Raw genomic sequence first — 22,421 nt, forward strand, 5'->3', positions numbered from 1 at the left:
GATCAGAATTGTTTCCATAGCAATGGTCTGTTATTCATAGATGCATTCTGCTATTCAGCCAGTATAGCAGAATTTAGAAGAAGACTAGAATACTAGAATCTAGTATTCAACAAAGCTGTGTTATAATAACATATGCATAATATAATCTTATAATCGTAAAAATATATCTTATGTAATAAAAAAAATATGAAAACAATTAAATATCTGTATCAGAATATCAGAAAACCTGTAAACGTTGATTGGCCACTGTGCATTGAAATCTTTATTAAAACTGTTCACATATGTAGCGTTCTGGCCTTTGCGTGGTGGCTACCTTACGGTACATGAACAATCAAAGCAAACGTTCCTTAATGTAGGGAAACCTAAACAATGCATCTGATGCAGAAGAATACATAAGCAGTTAGTCTAGCTATGCAGAGATCGTACTGCTAAAATAATGAGCCCCATGGCATGTCCATCCAAATAACAGCTGATGTCAAAACCTTCCATTGTTTGGCAAGATGCCCCATAATCTGCAGAGGGCGTCTGTGGAGAGAATTAGTCGGGGTGCAGCTGATGGTATGTTTTGACCAAGGCAGCCAATAGGGGACTGGTGGCGTATCGGTCGTGTTTGTCATACCAGTCCAGGAGTAAGCACACCTCCTTTGTCTTCCCTCTCTCCCTCTCTATCTGATTCTCTATATTTGCTGTTGGACACGCCGGTAGCTACTGTCATGTGTCCAAAGGCCTATCGCCAAGTGGTCCCAGATTGTGTTTCTAAATAGTGTGTCTAGAGGTGTAGGCTGGGGGGATGGCTGTCGTGTGTGTCTAGCGTGGGGGGCTGGGGGGGGGGGGGGGGGTGCTGGCCAGGGGTGCAGGCGAGTGGGAGGCCAGCCTTCCACCTCTCCCAGCCGGCTTCACCTCCCCGGAGAGCCTATTTATGCCCCCCCCCACCGCCCCCCTGTGAGTCTCATTGTCACAGCCTCTCATGCTGTTCAGTGAGCAGAAATTAATGAGAACGCACAGCCAAGGCCCTGGAAACGGAATGGCGGGCCAGAAGAAGCCCAGGTAATTGCCACTTATGACTCAATCTATCCTGTTGGATCGTTTTTAAGGAGAAATAAAATTAATGTAACGTGGAGGGACAAAATAAATAAATTCCTCCCATTTTTTGGCAAAGCGGGGGGACCTTTGGAAATGTCAGTCGGGTGTTTGGACAGCTCTGTTCCTGTTGGTGCCTCGGCCTTGTGTGGTGTAATTACCCAAGTACATTACACGGTGTTTTCACACCTTTTAATGCTGGCCAGTGTGCTGGGCCAAGGCGTGATTGTGCGTGGGTGGGTGTGTGTGTGTGTGTGTGTGTGTGTGTGTGTGTGTGTGTGTGTGTGTGTGTGTGTGTGTGTGTGTGTGTGTGTGTGTGTGTGTGTGTGTGTGTGTGTGTGTGTGTGTGTGATTAAGCAATCACTTCAAGATGCTGCAGCAGACATAGCACTAGTGTTGTCGTCCATTATAGCGCCATCATTTCCTATATCGTTACCCATATACACCATAGCGTCTCCCTTTGGCGCCCGTCTCGACCAGAGGTTCGGTCCGCCTCAACACTCACGATGATCTCACCTCCTGTCTGGCTCCGCCTCCAACGGAAGGGATTTCATTCACAACATTCACCCATTTACACGCATGTGTGTGTGTGTGTGTGTGTGTGTGTGTGTGTGTGTGTGTGTGTGTGTGTGTGTGTGTGTGTGTGTGTGTGTGTGTGTGTGTGTGTGTGTGTGTGAGTGTGTGTGTGTGTGTGTGTGTGTTTGTGTGTGTGCTGTCTAAGAACCAGGTGAGATCATCACTGGAAGTTGAGGTTCTTCTTTCCATTCTAAAAAGCTGCAGCGCCAAAGTGCTCAAGGTTTTTACGAATTTGAAGAAAAGGTCAGGGCTGGAAAGACTTATGATAATAATCATGATGTGGTTTGGAATAATAAAGGGAATTTCCCATAATGTTGACATTTAAAGTATATATTTGTGAATTACAAAATGTTTGATTATTTTATGATGAAAGCAGTCCAACTGAGAGTCATATGGTAATTTAAGCCATGGTAAAACTCGTTTTTCTATTATTTGACAGCTTCAATTCCTATTTTGAGTATTATAATGGCATATCTTCTCATCCTAATTCATTCAGACTAAAATAACTGGGCATCATGAGGAGTCAGTATCTCCTCTTTGATAACGACAATACAAAGATAATAAACAATATTATTGAATTCATTCCATCCCGTATCCCCTATGTTCTGTATAAATCAGGCAGTGAATTAACTTCATTTGTCAACGTTTCTTCCAATTTATATCAAAGAGGACAAGTCTATCTATCCTATAGTCTGACAGTTTGAAACGGGCCCCACGAGGGTATCACCAAATTAGAATTTTTTTTCATTGGTACAATTCATCGCTGTTCTTAAATATGCTAATGTGACATTCAGATCAAGCGGCTTCTTTGATGTTCAGCAGAGATTAGAGACTCAACTGTGTTTCCTTTTGAAGCCTCTATAGGGGGGCGAGAGAGAGAGAGAGAGAGAGAGAGAGAGAGAGAGAGAGAGAGAGAGAGAGAGACAGAGACAGAGCAGCCGGCCTACAGGGAATGCAAGGGGTTAATCTCAATAAAGGGCTGAGCATGGAGCCTTCCGGAAAGTCACATGGTGTATGCTGGGAAGGGGTTGGAGTTTCAAAAGGGGAGGGAGGGAGGGGCGGAGGGAGTAAAGAGAGGGAGGGGACGCTGGGCAATGCTAAGGATGTGAAGGGGGTGGTGACTGAGGCGTGTTGCCGTAGAAACAGAATCCTTGGTTGGCCGGTGGGAAGTCAGAGGCGTTAACTGCAGCGAGATGCTGGGGAGTGACTCACGATGGGGGCACACACTCTGAATTCTAATGGAGAACAGACACACACACACACACACACACACACACACACACACACACACACACACACACACACACACACACACACACACACACACACACACACACACACACACACACACACACACACACACACCTTGGTGGGTTATTTTAGCCATCGCCTCATGCTGTTCTTATTCTCTTTATAGACTGTAATGTTCCCTTCCTCTGGTTCATATTTAATGAATATGAATGTGCTGTGTGACTCCGCGTCAGATACATCAATAATTTATTGAGGCCAAGAAGAATCCATTGCCATATTCCTTGGTTGAACCAATGAAATGTCTTGATACATGATACAGTTTCCATTAGGATGATACAAGCCGTGCAATTAGTGGCATTACATCTACACTGCATTGAAACCTCTTCAAGGCAACTCAATAAATAGAATGTGTTAACTGTGTTCAATACCATTATTGAATTAACAACTCCTTCCTTTCTTTCCCTGGAGTGGTGTGTGGCTACATAACAGCTGGAACAGGCTAAATTAATGACTATGTTAATGACTTCAAATAGATTGAAGTGAAGGCCCTCATTTTTCCATCCTGAATCTCAATCTTAATTGTGTTATGTTGTAATGAGCAGTGCTGTGTGTCTGCTAAAGGTATTTGTTAAGATTTATCTCCTGACATCTTATGCATGTATACGACAGATGCCATTTGGGACTCAACAGTCAAATGCAGGAAGAATTCATTTATAAATTATATATATGAATGTTCAATAACAATATGTTATCTATCTATATTTAGGCTACACATAGACGTTTGATAACAATATTTGATTTGATCGTGTACAATTATTTTTTTCCAGTTTGTACAGTGTGTCCTCGTCGTCCATCGGTCCCATCAGGGTGCTGTGGTGTTGAAACACCTCAGAGATGTGAGACCCTCTACCCCCCGGTGCAAAACCCATCGACTGGTGGATCTCACGCCACGGCTGCCTTCCCTGTCAGGCCAACATGGACAATTTGATTCCCTTTATTGTTTTGTGAAAAACCGGAAGCAACCAGAGAGAGTGAGAGGAAAAAAAATGGCAGGGCTCTATGACGTTTTCCCGGTCACCTCACACGACAACGCTACCACGTGGTCTCTGACCGGCCAATAACGAGAGAACTCTTCAACGGACGCGTTGCTCAGTGGTCAGCAAAGCAATGGAGCTGGCCAATGAGCAGGATTTGTTTTTGCCTTTTTTTTTCTTTGTTGTTTACTTCATGTTCCCTGTGACGATGAGTCATTTCATTTTTGGGAAAGAATAAACCTGACTTATCCCAGAGTGAGTCCTACATTGTACTCCTCAGGTCAACCGACTGTCAAACTAAAGTCTCTGGCGTGCCTCTCTGCATTATGCAAGAAAAAAGGCTACCACTCTCAAACTATAGGCTTACTACTCTCTATCCTAATCCTTTTTCTGTATGTAGATAGTTAATTTATGACTATCTATCTATTCATGAATATGTTTATTCAGCTACATAAATTAAATACACGTAAACATATCTAATTTTGCTAATATGGGCCTATCCTCTTTAATGAGAGGGGATATAGACGAAAAACCTATTCTGGATGGCTTGTCCACAATGATGAATTGTAATGGTAATTAAACATTTAATTGGTTCTCCCCATTACACAAATCAAGAGTCATTAATTTAGATGAAATAGAGATGTTAATTATTCTGCATCACACCCATCTACACTATATTAGGGTTGACATTTAGTTTCTCAGCATGTGAACTACACAGAAAGACAAATCAGTTAACCAGAGATAAGCATGAACAATTATAAAAGATATAAAAATGCATAAAATAAAAGGATTACTGATTAAAAATACACTATATTTATAGTATATAAATATATATATTTATGTTGCCATGTTCAGTAACTGTCCATGGTGCTGAACCAGAGCTACAAGTACAAGGCATGCCATCTGTTTTGTTCACATTTCCTTTCTTTTTTTTTTATGTGTAAACTAAACAAAGTAGGCATGCATGACAAAACAATACACTTGTAAAATAATTATTTAGAGAAAATGTACAATTAGTTTAACCTACTGATCTGTCAAAAAAAGTGCATGAAAACGTGCCGTGATGGAACTGAGAAACCGAAAGGTAAGGTTACATGCACTTTCCGTGGACGAGTGCAGTGGCCGAAATGAGGCCTTTCAAATATTATACGGAGTTTATAAAGAAACTCTATCTCCTATCCAACCAAGGGACTGGCGCTCACAATCCACATACTGATTCAATTACGCTGGAGCGTCATCCGTCGTGATGGAGTGGCGAACAGGAATAGTAAATATGAATAACGATGCCCCCTTGCGGATAGCGGTCAACACTGCTATGCCACTATGACATTGGACTTCCATCCAAAGTATAATCGTTGATGTTCTTGTGTTGCGGCTATGGTTGACAAATCGGAATAATAAATATCTATTTTAGAATTTAGAGTTCTTGCTACATATCAACAAACAATTTATACAGCCTTAAAAGTCAAATCCGAAATTTTCAATTTGACTTATTGAACATACCGTAGTATGAATTTGAATAAAGTATTATAAGAACATTGAGCAACATAATAAGCAAGCTGAAAACAACACACAAAGGTAGGCATACTACTCACAGATGCAAATTCCTACTACATACAAACAGACCCACGCGTAGTATGGGTGTGGATATTTTGATATGTTGAGATGTAAACTACAATGACAGCTATAGGGGAAAACACCTACCTACAGCAGGCTCAAGATTGGGTTGGGATATTCCTTCCTTGTATACTTTCTATTTCAGCGTTACTTCATAAAAGGCACGATTTTCTTCCCACTTGAAATCAGGAGATCGTCCTCATATGTCCCTTTCTCTTGGGGTGCTGCTGCACGGGGTCCCATCTGGCCAATTACCACAACAACAAAGCTCGAGGAAGAGAGTTGTGAGAGTTAGCCAGGTTTTCCTTGTGCTGATCACATGGATATATAATTGGATATAGGTCGTACGACTGAGGCGCTACATTTAAACGTTGTAGGCCTATTTATATATATGTATTTAATATTTGTATTTGTAAATATATTATTATAATCTCAAGTCTATATATGTACAGGTTTAAAATGTTATATTAATGTTCATATTTTTATTCATGAATGTACCAATTTATTTATTTGAACAAAACCATAGCAAACAATGACCAATACATTTTACAATGCCTAAATCTATCCTATTGCTGTGATGACCTTCGCAAACCGCTAGATGGCAATGTAAGATATGTCTTGCTTACGAATTGTAATGCTTAAGCCAAATAAGGTATCACATAGTTTGATCAAAAAACGTCTTTGCCTAATATTTTGTCTAAAATGTATGCGGTGAAAAAGCTGATGAGTAGTTTTAAACAAAAACACTCTAATCTACCCCCGTATTCACGGCCTGTCCCATGGTGAGAAAGGCTCGAACCCAGTGGTACCTACATCCGGTCCGACCGATAATACGTCCCCGCTTTGGTCGCATGACTTTTCGGTTTCCATGCATGCATTTATGATAGCAGTTCATCTCACCAGATTTAAGGCTGTAATAAATCTCAGTAAATGCACAACGCTTATTCCTCTTTCAAAAGTAAATGTTAATATTTTTTACTCTGTAGACAACACTCGTACAAGAACGAAGTACATGTCAAGTCAAGCCAAGCGTCTTTGCACCGACAGCATGTCTTCTAAAAAGATTGGCACTCACAATGGAACTTTCCACTGTGATGAAGTACTTGCCTGTTTCATTCTTCGTCAGCTTCCTGAATATAAGGTATGCCGTTTTTCAGGAGGGAGAGTTATTACAGAAAACGGATAGTTGTATTCATGTCGAAAATTTGCGTGTGTAACAGTTAATGATCTTGACAGGGCAAATGTCATCAATGTGCAGGTTGCTACTATGCATTTAAGCAGCGATTATTCTGATATGACACTCATTCAGTCTCTCTAGTTAAGTAGACGTATATTTACCAGGCCTCACTATTTTGTTTTTAAATATAGAAATGCTATAATGTTTCACATTGCATATGACAGCAAGGGTAACTTGACCATAAATGACTACTAGACGTGTTCAAAAGCTGTATAGGATGCATTTGTATTGTATCAACTTCTTACTTAATTTATAGGATGCAGAGATAATTCGGACCAGGGACCCCGCGGAGCTGGCAAAGTGTGACATAGTTGTGGACGTAGGAGGAGAGTTCGACCCAAAGAAGCATCTCTATGACCATCATCAGAGGTACTGATGCCCAACACAAACGCCACATATCTTTAATGAATCGAACCAAAAGTAGCTGGCCATTGATGTTGATTTGAAGGGAGTTTGGCGAGACGGGGATGGTACCTGCTAAATAATTAATAATTTATCATCACGCGTACAGTACTCCTAGTTATCTAACAGCTTTGTGTCTCCTAGACTAGTCTGGTTTATTCAATTCATCTTAATAGACCTGCCAACATTACACACACGGTTATTCTTCATGAGTTCCCTTCTATGTTGGAACTGAACATATTTTCATCCTGGAACAAAACCCATTCTCTGGCTGTCTTGTTTTCCCTGCCTCTTGTCTAAAAGAGAGACAGCCTGTCTCCAGACAGGCTTGTTTAATAGTAAATGGCGCCAAGTTATTCAGAGTGCACTGGAAAAGTCTTTTTGAAAGCCTTTATCACGCGTCAGGGGTAGAGATTGGCTAAACGCCCCTCCCAACATGGTGTTCCTTTCCCTTCCACTTGAGTTCACTCCAATGACACCTCGTCATGTTGAATAATCAGTGCTTTCCAGGTGTCTTGTCAGCTTAATGTCCCCGGCGGCAATTAGAGATTTCCTGTACGGTGATCCATGGTGGGGTTGAAGATATCCCCGTGGCGTGCTGCCCGGCAGGCGGTTTGCAGTAATTAGCACTCCCTTCAAAGGAAACCTCCTGCTGTCAGATGACATGGGCAGGGAGGCTGCTGCTACATGTGACTGCCACTCACATGTCCAGGTCCCTGGAGGTGTTCATGGTGGGGACTATGAGTCAGACAGAGTGTATGACAGGTTCATTGTGGGGTGTTGGACATGCAATGGACATTGACATCAGGATGTCACAGAAATTGCACTTCTGGTTTTGGTTTGATTTTAACTACTTCACCCATGCACGTCATCACTGCACCTCTGCCTTCATCATTGCTGCTTACGTAGGTTATTGGCCAATATGTTCCCCCTACATTGCTTTGGATGGATGAGGTGAATGCTGCAGTATTATATCCGTCTTACCGATTAAGGAGTATTTGCTGAATCAATCTGCACAAACACCTTTTTAAATCAATCAACTTGAGAAGGGCAAATACCCATTTTCCATTGGGTTCATGCTCAAAACAAAGCGTATTAGTTATAAATTGACAGAAACCGTTGCCTACATATCATTTGAAATCATCGTATCATTTGTTTTAGCATGGCAGCATATTATATAGGCAGGAAGAGAATCAGGATTGAAGCACAGCACCACCAGACTCTGCACTTAATGACTCCGGCAGAATCTACTGAACCAGTCTGCGCTTGTTGCTGCAAGGGAACCGTCCCTGTCTTTTCATTGAAGAGTTTGTGCATCAAAAAATCTCCCCCCGCTACTTGTTCCTTGACTCTCTATCAAATGCTTCATGCCGCCCGTCCTCCAATGTCCTGGAGGCCATTAGCCTTCTTAACATGCGGGTAGTGCTCTTACAGCAGGATCTCATCCACACACTCGGTTGGCTGTGTTACCATATATTCACCCCCGTCTCATCAAATCATCCTTCACCGCTTTTGTTCTCCTCCGCTCCGCCACAGTCCACGGCCATCTCCTCTTAATCAGTTCGGAGAGATGTCTCTGCTCAGCCAATCAGCCGCCTAATGGTCGTGATTAGTCCCGGACCCCTTAAGCATGTCTCCAATTCATTGGTCGGCGGTGTGGAGCTTTTCCGCTGTGCTGTGAAACCCGAGCATCCTGATTGAAGTAAAACGACCCCGTTGGAGGGGTCACTAGCTTCGGACTTCTGCATAAAAGCAAACCTCCCACTTCAAAGATGAATTCATCATCAAGCCCTCCTGCTATCATAGAAAACACATTATTTACTCAGATTTAGGCCTGTGGTGACCCAAGTATGATTACATCTGCATAATGCATTAGTTTCCTGTTTTGTAAACAAAAACTCATATACATTAAATTATATCCATCATAGATCATGATGCCAGACACTCTTGTCATCATTATAAGCCGTTCTCTCTCCAGAACTCATAGTTCCTCTGTATATTAACCTCAGATGGTGCATGCAGAATAGCTAGTAGTTGCACGAAACATTGTTGGCTGCAGAGCCCTCACTAGCTAGTAATACTCTTCACACATATTCAGTTCTAAATTATCGATCGTCATGATGGGAAGAAACCGTCAAAGCATGTGGTTGGTTGGTTGCTGCGGCGGCGTTTGTGCCGGCTATATGTGCGTCATATACCAGGAGCCAATTCTGTGAGGAGATAATTGAGCTTGGGTTAAGCCCACGGTGTGAGATGCCAATTAGTGGAATATTGTTCCACTCTTTTGTTGTCTATGCTCTACTTCTTTGCTTGTGTCGTGCCATTTTTATGAAGCGCTCTGCTCTGGAGTTATCTTGACGTCATAGGCTTGGAACAAAGCTAGAAATGTGGTCCTCAATAGAACACCAGTAGATAGAGGCGGCTCATACATTCATGTAGAAATTATTTGTGGAGGTGCAAAAAGTAATGAATTATAGCTCATGTCCCATAAACTTTGTCTAGAGTCGATAGCGATGCATAGTCAAAGATTATATTATTATTAACCTAATGGAAAAAAACAACAACCAGATTTCAATCTTCCAGTTAGCATATATTCATGAATAAATTTAATTCATATCTCTTTAAAGACAATAAACCTCTGCTCTCTTCTACACAAGGCTTTCTCAGTGGAACTTCAGTGGGTGTTGAGTCAGTCCCACAACTCAGATTTTGGATTATTATCTAAAGTCTGATGGCAGGCAAACATAATCCCGGGTGAACGGGGGCCATTTTGTGACAGTTTTCCAATGAGAACCCCCCCTGTGTGGCTGCAGGACGTTTGGCGAGAGCTTCCACAGCCTGTGTGCGGAGAAGCCCTGGGTGACCAAGCTGAGCTCCGCCGGCCTGGTCTACGTCCACTTCGGCAGGCGGCTCCTGGCCCAGCTCACCGGGCTGGGGGAGGGCGACCGGCAGCTGGAGGTGCTCTTTGACAAGGTGAGGCGGTGACAAGGTGGCAAGGTGAAAACATCATGGTGTGTGTGTGTGTGTGTTTGTGTGATGTATGTCACACCTAAGATAGTTTTTCCTTCTGTCTGTCTCACGATCCTGTGTGCTCGTTCAATTCATTATTTCATCATGGTTTCCCTTTACCGTCTGATCTATGGTTTGCCGTAATTGTTATTAGTGTCTTCTTGTAATAAAATGAATTGTAGCAACTCTGCCACAATCCACCTAAGTGGCTCTGCTTCGCCACAAGGTGTTTTTTCTGGGCTTCCCCGATACCAAGACTCGGATGGATATAGCAGAAACTGTTTATTTGAGAGTTGGGAAGATGTTTGCAGCCGAGCAGGTGGTGAATACTGAAATTTCCGAGCTCTCCTTGAGTTTGTGTAGTACTGTGATGGCTGGTCTATCCTGTGTGCATTGATTGTCCAATGTGTCACACAGGTGTAATACCCCAGATTCGCATCACTCATGTCTCAATACTGAGTACACCTGGTCCAGACTCTTCTTGGTAGTTGGCCTCGGGAGGACGCAGTACAGTCCTTCTGCGGTTGGAACAGAAGCGTGCTTGATGACGTCACCGTCTGAGCTCTTCGTTGGCATTACTCTAGTTGTCTTCACCCAATAAAGCGAAAAGTGACATCAAACTTAACCCTGCCAAATATAAAAAGCAAGCGGCTGGAAAATTGGTTGTTGTTGTGGACGTTGGTGTATTAATGAGGAGCAACAAAAGTTTTGAATGCAAAAGTACTTTGGCCAAGACTGATTTCGTACAAGTCCACAAGAATACAAGTACAGACAAGAAGGCTGATAGAGAAAGGGCTGCTGACTCTGGGTCAGGTGAGGCTGTGTAAACCAGCCATCCAACACCCCCACACTCCACATACCCCCCTGCGTCACATCGTGGCTGCACTGAATCCACTAGAGAGGGTGTCCATGTGGGTGAACCAATCTGCGAGTGTTGTCTTGGGTGTGGTTCTCCCTTAGCCTGGCTATTGCCGGACCAAGCTCAATCTTAGAGTGCATGTTGGTCTGTGGAGGCTGCTGTCAATTTTCTTCAGCACAAGAGGCGTGATCAACGGGCGTAGTTCAAATGACTGTACGCAATAGGCTGCTTGCCGTCGTTTCCCTGTCGTCATTATGCTAAACCAGCCAATAGCGCGCCAGGGGGAAAAGCCAGCTTGGTGATTGGCTCCCGCAAAAGCGGATCGGAAGCAGGAAGAAATGTATTGCTCCTCTACAGACCCTACTGCAGGGCGATTTCAAATCGCCAGCAGAACGGGCTGGGGGTACCCAGTCTAGTTCTCCCTTATAAGGCCCCTACTTCTTTGCACAGAGCCAAAGGGTAACCTCTTGATGTGTGTTCCCTTGCAGCTGTACGAGAGCTTTGTGGAGGAGGTGGACGGAGTGGACAACGGTATCTCCCAGTGCGACGGCGAGGTGCGCTACGCCGTCGGCAGCACGCTCAGCTCCCGCGTGGGACACCTCAACCCACGCTGGAACAGCAAGAGCCAGGACACAGAGGTGGGTGGTGGATGGCAGGTGGGCGTGGCCTCTTGAGGTCACGTTCCCTCACTTTGTCTGTATGTGTGATCTGAGTTTCTTGTGTTCTGTTTTTGTGTCCGAAATAGACTTGAGAATATCAAGTCTTCAATAATACGATATCGATTCAATAATACGTGCAGATGACAAAAATATCTAAATATTATTTAGAATTAACCATTTCAAAATGAATTAACCATTTCATTGTGCTTTAACTAGCAAAAAGGGAATACACCATTGTATAGTATTCTTCCTGAGCTAAACTTGCAACATAAAATAAATAATCATAACATGGACAAATGTAAAAGGGCATGTACATTTAGGCATACTCGCTTCTAGATTACAATGACTGAGTTAGTATGCTTCTTTTTCTTTTTTTTTTCTTCTTTTTTTTACATCGAAATAATCGATTAAAAAAAATTCTGGATCGAAAGTGAATAGAGAACCATTAAATTGCAGTGCATTGATTAATCTGTATTTTTACCCTGCCCTAGTATTTAGATCCGATCATGACAAAACCCATTGTCATGATCGGAGATTCTGAAATTACGAATAGACTATCAATGAATACGTCGCCTAAAATCTTTCTATTGAAGACCCGAATCGGTGAAGATGTTATTGGCTCGCCTTTTGTGTTCAGTCTTTCCGAGGAGGGTGCACTGGGGGGGCTTTTGCCCACAGTCACTACCCCTGTTGTCATTTTCTTCTCTGTCCTTTATTTTCCCATTCAAACATACACCGTGGAGTCTTGCTCTTGTTTTCGATTGTCCTGTGGTTTCCACATATTTTCCAATGGCCCCAGGCCTTCTACGAGTGCCTGCAGTCACAGCAGGGTGGGCTGGGACGTAGGACGATGTGACAGGCGGGGATGGCTTAAGGATGATTGCTTTGGGCCAATAAACTACGCAATCACCATTCACTAAGTGACGGCCTCTTGAGTTTTGTCCATTTCCAACTTATTTATTATTCCGCCATAGCATTTTCCGTCAGAGGACTGACTTTGCAAAGTCTATCCAGAAACACACATGCATGAATTTGGTTTTCTTGTAATGCATGGAGCATACAAGCATTTTTCTTTTGTTAATTTATCTGAGATGTTATCCCTGTCACAAACTGTATGTGCTGAGCAGGGGGTACCCCTGGCGCCAGGTAGGGATAATTGTTATAACTTCCTATCTATTTCTAAAAATAAATCAGATTTGAATTTCCCTGCTCCGGGTGCAACTTGCCCTCCCCCCACCACTTCCACTTTAATCAGACCCCTGTGGATTGTGTGTGTGTGCGTGTCCGTGTGTGGGTGTGTTTTATTTACGTCCCTATTGGTGTCCATCTATCATATATATCGATATTGGGGGGAATTGAGGGTGTGGCTGGTTGTCGCTGGAACCCAGTAGCAGATCATATTTACTGAACATTTATTTTGTGCCTGTCTGACTTCTAGTCCAATCGTACTTGGGTTTCTGGGTTGGCGGGTCATTAGGTGGGCGGGGCTAATCAAGATGGCACTGTAGGCTACTTGGGTTGGTTGTGTTGCTCAAATAGAGGACTAAAGCCGGATTTCCACGGGGACGTAAGCGCCGCGGAACGTCTCAGCAGCGTCCCAGGACCGGCACGCCGCGCCGCAGCGCTATCATTCCGTAGCACTTCTATTTTTGACGCGAGTCGTTGCTGAACCGCGTCAATTTCAACAGAGCACATCGAGCCGGGCAGGAGGTGAAAAAAAGTAAAATCCATAGAGCATCCGGTCAATTTTCAAAATAAAACACAATACTCAGCTCACGTAGCCTATCATAACTTCACATCAACATTACGTCATGACCGGTGGTGCCAGGTCAGCAGTCAATCCATCAAAGGGTCTCGGAGGGTCGGCAACATGGACGACAAGAGACTGATTGTCCAAGTGGAGCAACATAAAATAATTTATGAAATAAATCATCCTTTTTATAAGGACAATGTCAGAAAGGACAAAGCCTGGCATTTAATTGCAGTAGGTTTGGGAGTGGAAGTTGAGTACATTAGGTTTAGGATTATCTCGTGATCTCGCGTGAATACGGCTGGCTCGCAAGGCAGCGCTACGCTGCCGTTGCGCGCCCGGTGGAAATTGACACAGGGCAGAGGTCGCGGCCGTTCCGCGGCGCGTACGTCCCCGGGGGAAAGCAGGCATTACTCTGAAGTATCATTGAAAGGGAAACGTCTTCTCCAAGTTGGCCTCAGACATTTTATTTAAAATTAATTAATTCTGGAGATTGTATATATGCATTAATAACTTACTAGCTAGCCGGTGAGTACAATTAAGTAAAGGTCACGCGACTGAGAAGTAGGGCTTTCTACGCATGACATTCAAATGCAAAACCTTTCAGGCTTCTAAAAGTGTGTGTGTGTGTGTGTGTGTGTGTGTGTGTGTGTGTGTGTGTGTGTGTGTGTGTGTGTGTGTGTGTGTGTGTGTGTGTGTGTGTGTGTGTGTGTGTGTGTGTGTGTGTGTTTTCCAGGAGGGATTCAAGAAGGCCATGAAGCTCGTAGGTGGGGAGTTGCTGGATCGTCTGGACTTCTACCAGAACTCCTGGCTGCCAGCTCGTGTAGTGGTGGAGGAGGCCATTAAGGAGCGTCATCAGGTACGCACACATACACACACAACCACTGGTCAGTGAAGCAGGATCTAGTGTTGCCATTATGCACCATTCTTAAGGTGCGCAGAAAGTCTGAGCGTAAACCGTGTTATCCCAGGCCTGGGTTTCCCCATGACATTGTTGTGGACGTTGCGTTGCTCAATATTTTCCTGAGGTGTGCAACAAGCAATATGATCCCCGCGCTACGGCTAGGATGTCATTTTTGATGATCCATTAGGTTTAGGGCAACAATACACTTCCATAGCTTCCATTAAAACACCAGAATCTGTCCATTTGATCATTCGGCCACATGCTCGAGCCCCGGCCTGAACCCTTTGATACCTTTGACCTTTGACCCCGCAGGCGGACCCCAGCGGGGAGGTGGTGATCCTCTCTCAAGGTGGGTGTCCCTGGAAGGAGCACCTCTTCGCCCTGGAGAAAGAGCTGAAGGTGGACACCCCCATCAAGTTCCTCCTGTACCCCGACCAGAACGGACAGTGGCGGGTCCAGTGTGTCCCGGCTGGCCTCAGCACCTTCAAGAACAGGTGAGGGCATCCTGGCTCCTCGCGGTTTGTTGTGATCACATTGGGATCCTTTTGGGAGATATTTAATCCTCATCAAGATAATTGAACATATGATGAAATTGGAGAAGTCGCACAATGTGCGTATCTTACTTTCTTGAATAACATATTTTTCAAAATTAATGGGGGATTTATGCAGGAAAGATTTGGAGGATGAATTTCCCCTCGATTGGGAAAAACAGAACAAACAGAACAAAACTTGCGAGCGTTGTAAGTCTGCGACATGGTTTATATGTCCGCAGAAACAAAGTAATGTTATTGTTGGTTCAAGAGCCACCCCAACACGACAAAGGAACATGCTTTTTGATCAAAGTTGGTATTTTGCTTGGTCGAGGGTTGCTAGATATTCTGTGAGGGTTTGGTTTCATGATGGTTTGAGGCTACACAATGACTTATTATCCAATGGTCTTACCTAGCTTATGTTGGTCATTTAAGTCTATCCGTCCGTCCGTCTGTATATGCATCACAGTTGCCTTTAGGGCGATAGTCTAGTGAGATGCACCCGTTGATCCTTGAGAACAGGGTTCTACATATCCTATCACTTGCGTGTCACAAGGTGGTGGGATACAGTGACAGACAGGATTCCCTGTCTGAGATGGGCTGAGTGATCGCAACCGTGGGACAGGATTAGCATACGTTTCCCGCTCATTAAACGGGGGAGGGCTGGGGCGGGTTTGACTCGTGGTCCCTCTGGAGAGGAGTCTTACCGAAGTCGTGAGGAAGTCTCCAGCACCAAAGCCACGCTTTGGTTCACAGGTGCAAGGCTCTCGGCTTGCCCTGGTTTAAAGGCTTGCTGAGATTTAGCCGGTGCCCTGACAGCACACGCACACATTCACGCACAAGCGCGCACAAGCTAACACACCACAGTCGGCACATAACTCCCCCGAATCCTCGTCATTCAAGTATCTCCTTTTATTTTTTTATTGCTACTTGAGACCACGGGCAAACTAACCATAGATAGACCTGCATTTAAAAATATATAGCCTAAAGGCAGATTTATAATTGAGCCTTTATATTTTTAACAACTTGCACTAGCGATGATGTTTATTTTATTTTAAATGAATACGATACCAACTGAATTGCATTGTTGCTACTTGGTGATCTTGAAGGCCTTGTTAGTGAACTCTAGTTTTGTATGTTTGAAATGTTGGTACGTTCGGCACACTTGATATTAAAGCGAGAAGCGGTCCTGGCTCATCAGAATGCATGACCCTCGGGGCCACACATCAGTTACGTCAGGACGCGTCCCCTCTCCTCGTCAGAGGGTTAACCCTCTCTAATGTGCGTCGCTGCGCCCAACTCCCGGGACCTTGTTTTCCTAGAGAAGGTTCACACCTCCATACCCACAGCCTCACCGGCGCTGCCCTCGGGGGAACTCTCTCCTGATTGGTTGTTAGCCTGGCCGCAGCTGCTCTACGTCTCTCCATGCCACCCTGGTGGATTGTCTTTTCTTATCTATAAGTTTGTTGAGAATTGTTGGTCTATTTCTTGTGTATTTTTAAGTAACTTGATTTATTTTTCTTCTTCAGAAATGCCATTACGACAGGGACTCTACGTGGCTTTAAAAAGCATCTGTCAGAGCAGTTGTTAGTCGTGTTTGTGTATAGCGCCTGTGTTTCCCTGCGAGTATGTTTGTGGACATGACTCAACATCTAGCTAATGTCTCATGAGAAATCTCAAAAATCAATACAGTGCAAGTAAAAACCTTCAGATGTAGTTTCACTGGTAACAAGCCCCCCCCCCCCAACCTACTCTCCCTAATAAAAAGCATAAAAAGTTTTGCATTACTTATTAGCAAATTTATTAATTTATTTACTATTCTTTATGTTAATTACAATCTAACCATTCAGAATCATTTATTTGTCGACATGGAGGTTTTCATTGCCGTTATGCTCCCCCCTCTGGCACGAATCCCTGCACCAAATAAGTCTACATGAGAGGGCAGGAGAATCTTTTCAATTTTCATTGACAGTCTCCAGTAGACTTGTATAATCTCCCTGTAATTACGTTGGCTCCGGAGGGATGTACCTCCACTCACTCAGAGATCCATTAGTGATGCTCTTTCCCTGCTGGGGGAACATTCTGTTCATGGCTGTAACATCCGCAACCCCAAAACCGTCTTATCAATTGGCAGTGGTCCGCTGGTCATCCCCCTTCCTCTCTGTCTGTTAAACCCTTTTAAACCTGTGTACAGGATGTCCCTTGCGTTTATCGGGGCTTTCAAAGACTGCCAATATAAAGGTTGAGGCGACGCCCTAGCTCAGATGGTAGAACGCTACGGGCAACAGGGCGGTTGGCTCACGCCGCTACATTTATTTCCGCCTCTCCTCCTGCTCCTCCTCTTCCTCCTCTTCCTCCTCAGAGTGCCTTGTACCAGTGCCATGTGTGCCCTTCCTGTGTTTGCGCTGCTCCTGACGCGTCTCATTATGAGTCTCAGTGTGGGCTGAAAGATGGGCTGATTGAAGAGTGGCATGGGGCTGCTCTCAGGGGGCACCGTGCTGATCAGCAGGAAATGGAGAGAGAGGGAGCTGTTCATTGGCTGCCCACCCCCTTCCTTCCTGCGCCGCTCCACACACCATCACTGAGCCCCCGGGAGCAAGTCGTGCGGCTCTCAGCCGACCACGGATTGCGTTTGTCGAGTGGTTTGGTCATGATAAGCACGCACTTTCACTGTTGTTATTGGCTTGGTTTAATTGTTGTTGAAAATTTCCCCACCATCCAAATCGCAGTCTCTCAAGGTTGCTCCTTCTAGCTCTATAACAGGGTTGGAGCAGGTAAAAACAGTCCCAGTGTGGGTGTAGTGCACATGGACTGCATAAAAAACATATTAAAACTGACTGGATTTTGGGCGACAAAAATCAACAACAACACAAAACGAGTAAGCCTACTCAATGAGATTTAGAAAACGATTTGTCTTAGATGGATTGCATTTAGTAACAAAATTATATTTTTGGGAACACCCTCCTTTCCCAATCTCGTGTGTGTGTGTGTGTGTGTGTGTGTGTGTGTGTCGTACACTATCGTAATCTCGTTCCGGGGTTTTGCTTCCATTAATCCCATTTACCTTCCATTCCCCCATCGTTCGGCCCCCTCTCCTCTTATTTCCGTTCCACCTTTCACATCCATCACTCGGTCTTTCTCTGGGTGCCTCCCTATGGGCACTCAGCAACCGTCCCCAAAGGGAGGTAACCCTTCCCTTTCCTTGTCCAGGCCACTGACTAATCGAATAGGCTATTGTCCACCATGACCTTTTCCCTTCCATCTCCTTCTCTATTGTGTTAATTTTATCTAATTCCGTTTCTACGAAGAAAGACCCAAAATATGCGTGATGAATGCGTGGAACGTGGTTGTCGTGGCGCCCGTGGAAGACAATGCTGCGTGGATGGAAACGGGCCTCTGGGTCGCTCCTTTCATTGGGTCCCAGTAGGGATCACTAAGGAGAGGTTGCAGGGGGGAGGTTGTTATCACCTGTGTGTCTCTACAACAGCACCTGGGGGAAAAACTATTTTCTATTTTTGTCAAAGCGCTAAGGAAATGAGAGTGAGAGCATGTGGTGTTCCTTGGCTGTAAATGCAGGCATATGGCTGGCATTATTTATTTATTATAAAAAAAAAGAAAATGTACGCCACCTCGCCCTTTGCTTACTCTGAGCATAATTGCGTCTTAAAGAGGCAATACTTAGACATACCTTGTTAAATATGATAGATTTCTCCAAACTATTATTTGTGGAGGCAAGACACTTATTGATTTTTTGACCTGTTCTACTAGAGCCGCTTCCCCCGAATCAATAAATGTAACTTGCATCCTCTACTAACCTTCCAGGCTTCAAGTGTCAGACAAGTGTCTGATCAACACTAATCCATGTGTTAAGATCCATACATCGGCAGCCTGGGGGCCTCCTTGGAAGCAGTTGATTGGCCCCTGCTGTGGCAGTTGTTCGCAGGGGGAGCAGTGTGGGAAGTCCCACGTGTACAAGGGGGTTGTAAACTTCCAACAGACGTACAGACGTCTCCTCTAATGCCTCAGAGAGGACATTACAACTGAAGACGGCGGGCTCGATTTTAAATCATATATATATATATATATATATATAAATAAATAAATTGTGGTGAGCGTGTCATCTCCTTGTTCATGCTTTCTCGAGTGATTCCGGTTTGATTTTATAGGTGGGTTGTCTCTTGGAAATCCTACGCTCACCAACATTAAGAGGGGGAGTGGATCAAAAAAATGTCTGTACCGGTCATCTTCATAATTACTTTTCCCCGCGCCTGTCATGGCCACAACAACAGCCCCATTCCCCTCATTATCCTTCCCGCACTTGGGCTCTCATCGACCTTTCCTGCGAGCTTGTTTTCCGGCCGTACCGTGAGTCCATCGATCTGCAGATCCATTAAACCGTAACCAGGGGGAATGGCGGTTTGCTATTCCACCTCACCATGCCTGGTGCTCCTATTACTAATGATCACCATGTACTTAGGAAAGTGTGATGATGATGCCTTGGTCAATAGTCAAAGGTATAGACTTGGAACTGCGCACGCTCTCAAAGGATGCGATGGTATATTCCAATATTTGAGATGGTGTAAACGTTTGCTCACACCACGGGAACGGCAATAGCTTAGGAGGTAGAGCGGGTTGGCTGGTAACCGCAAGGTTGCGCGCTCGATCCCTGACTCCCTGAGTGTCGAGGTGTCCCTGAGCAAGGCACCTAACTCTAACTGCTCCCAACGTGCTGGCTGTTGCCCTGCGTGGTTGACTCCGCCGTCGGTGTGTGAATGTGTGCATGGATGGGTAAATGTCAGGCAATAAAGCGCTTTGAATAAAAGCGCTATATCCATGCCGTCCATTTACCATTACATGGAAACGAAAATAATAGGTTCTTGAGAAAGCTATACATGGCTGAGTCTCACAAGATGCGCTGTCCATCCGTCCGTGTTAGCATTGTCCATCCAGCTTGTTTGACGTGAACTCCTGGTAATTCCTGGCAGATCCAATCATCTCCGATTGTCTATTGACTTCACCGGCGTTGTGAGCTGCACACGCCAACCTTGCTTCCCGTTTATCGATGTTATGAGAGAGGAATCCATGGGCTTTAGACGCACTCCAGTCACACAGGAAGGGAGATATATTGGAAAGCCGTAGTAGGCTGCCTATGATTGCAGCTTTTAGCCCAGGTGTACTGTATGTGCTTTCCTTTTTAAAAATGAAATCTTGAAGACCTTTGCTAGGAATTCGACAACAAGAAATTTAATTCAACAAATAACAGGAATGTAATAGTTTAGTGTTCATAAAAGAAATCTCCCATTTCCTTATTTGTTTCACCTTATAATACTCAAAGGCCACGACCCAACCATAACTATGTTCCTTCACAGGGACATGTATCAGTATACGTGGGTGTGTTGCCCACTCGACTCTTCCCTCTCCCGCTGCAGGCTCTCTCTGCTGGAGGAGTGGCGCGGCATCCGGGACCAGGCGCTCTCGGACCTCAGTGGGATCGAGGGCTGCATCTTCGTCCATGCCAGCGGCTTCATCGGCGGGAACAAGACCAAGGAGGGGGCCCTGGAGATGGCCCGTAGGACCATGCAGGCCAGCGCCCTCGCACCCACCAATGGTAGCACTTGAGTCCCTCACAAATCACAATCAGCGGAGGGCTTTGCAGTCAACTGAGGGTCGCTCAAGCTAGCCATCAGTCAGGCTAGCTAGCTTGAGTGAGTGGGGCATATTCTAGCCATGACTTATGATACATTTTAGTGGTTTTGTTTTTGTTTTTTATGTTCAGGAAATTAAATGTAAAATTTGTCATCCTATTACATTGGACTGAAGTGTCGAACATACTTTGCCTCTACTTGCTTGATCTTTTTGAATAATAAAAAACATTTTCTATAGAAAATTCTATTTAGTCTCTGTGTGCTTTAGACGAAAACAAGGTGATCATCCTACATCGTAAAACATTGAATAACTTTGATGGGCTTTTTGCAGATAGGCTTTCTGTTCTAACAAGAATAATACGCATGCTTGTAACGAGTAACGCTAATGCTGAAACCAAAAAAAACAGGTTCACACTCCCTTATGTTCAGACAAGACCATTGAGTATTCCTGTACCACTTTATAGGTAGCATCAATGCATTGGTGGCATCAATACCAACAAAAGGTGTCCTGTTCAGGAGCAGCCGGTTGCTGTTGAAGCACCACACACGCATGTCAGAGCTGTCCTGCCGTAGTTGTAATTTACCCCCCCCAAAATGTATACATATAATTAAACTTAACTGAATGCTCAATATCTCTGCATTAATCCTCATAAGGGGTGGAACCAAAAGACGAGCTCTAGGCTCTACGCTCCGAGGTTTGCTTTAATTTGATCCATACTTTCATCGTGCCGTCACTAATGGAGACAGTCCAGACACGAGCGTGTTTCAAAGCCCCCCACATCAAAGCAGCAATAATCAACCGTGATTAATCCAGAGAAATACATTTCTCATTGGCACGAAGAGGCGATTCTACTTGTCTGCCATATTATATTTTAGTATATGAGAAGAACGGTTCATTTAATTTACACTTAATGAAGTGGGTGAACACTCATTGATTGCCGTATTAAATGTGCCACAATATTCCGCCATCTTTAGAGGTCGCAATTTTGTGTCTCCTCCCAGATGCTCACCCCATTACTACTGTGCATAATTGCTCGGTAATTTCATTGTTTAGCCCCCTTCTTTTTTATTCCCTCGTTGTGCAAAACTCATCAGTGAGCCAATGTCGAAGCAGGCAGCTAATTGTTTCATTTCATTGTTAATTACATCTGTCAGAGCTGCTCAGCATCCAGTCTTTTGATGGCCCTTCACAAGCTGTTCCTTCCTCCCCCATGCTGCCCAACACAGAAACCCCTTATCGAAACGGCTCGTGATTACTGCTATTCCTTCTCGAGGTAATACAGAACCACTCTCCACACCATTTGGGCCTGTAGCGTTTTCAGATGCACGAAAAATCTTCGTCTGTCATTTTGCTCAAGGCAAACGTTGATTTAACTGTCGTGAAAGGAGTATATCCTCTCTTGATGGAAAGCCTTTCACCAGTCCAGACGCACACACGTTAACACACACACACACACACACACACCATTTGCGCCTGTCCCTCCATCTTGTACAAGTAGGTCTACACACTCCAGTTTCAGCATTATTGGTATTCATGTGGTTTTGGTTGGATTCGAGCCAAGCTCTCGATCTAATCAACTGGAATGGAGGTATGACACAATCCTGGTGCTAGTCACATGTTGCTGACCATGTTTTAATCTCCTCCCTCTGATCTGATAAGGACAGGACTTGAGTCGTACAAACCCAGGGTGGCATTCATGGCATGGAAATAAAATGTTGAAGAAATTATTAAGTAATGTATAACACTGCTTTTCCAGCAAATGTCATTTCAGTTCAAGCCACAAGCTTGACAAACCATATTACTGCATACCTTCCAGAAGGTGTTGCATTGTGACACATTTTGGTCAGCATTTTGCACTGCCCCAAGA

General features: G+C 44.4%; 1 protein-coding gene across 1 annotated transcript; it reads left to right on the forward strand.

Annotated features, from left to right (window-relative positions):
* The first annotated feature begins 6,343 nt into the window (after positions 1-6,343).
* On the forward strand, positions 6,344-20,786 carry myg1 (myg1 exonuclease). Its single transcript, XM_056606704.1, has 7 exons — positions 6,344-6,699; positions 7,052-7,164; positions 10,011-10,170; positions 11,554-11,703; positions 14,211-14,333; positions 14,691-14,872; positions 20,338-20,786. Exons 1-7 carry the CDS (start codon positions 6,427-6,429, stop codon positions 20,525-20,527), a joined length of 1,191 nt encoding a protein of 396 aa, XP_056462679.1. The 5' UTR covers positions 6,344-6,426; the 3' UTR covers positions 20,528-20,786.
* Positions 20,787-22,421: the final 1,635 nt, after the last annotated feature.

This window comes from Gadus chalcogrammus, chromosome 13, assembly GCF_026213295.1.
Source record: "Gadus chalcogrammus isolate NIFS_2021 chromosome 13, NIFS_Gcha_1.0, whole genome shotgun sequence".
Taxonomy (NCBI): Eukaryota; Metazoa; Chordata; class Actinopteri; order Gadiformes; family Gadidae; genus Gadus; species Gadus chalcogrammus.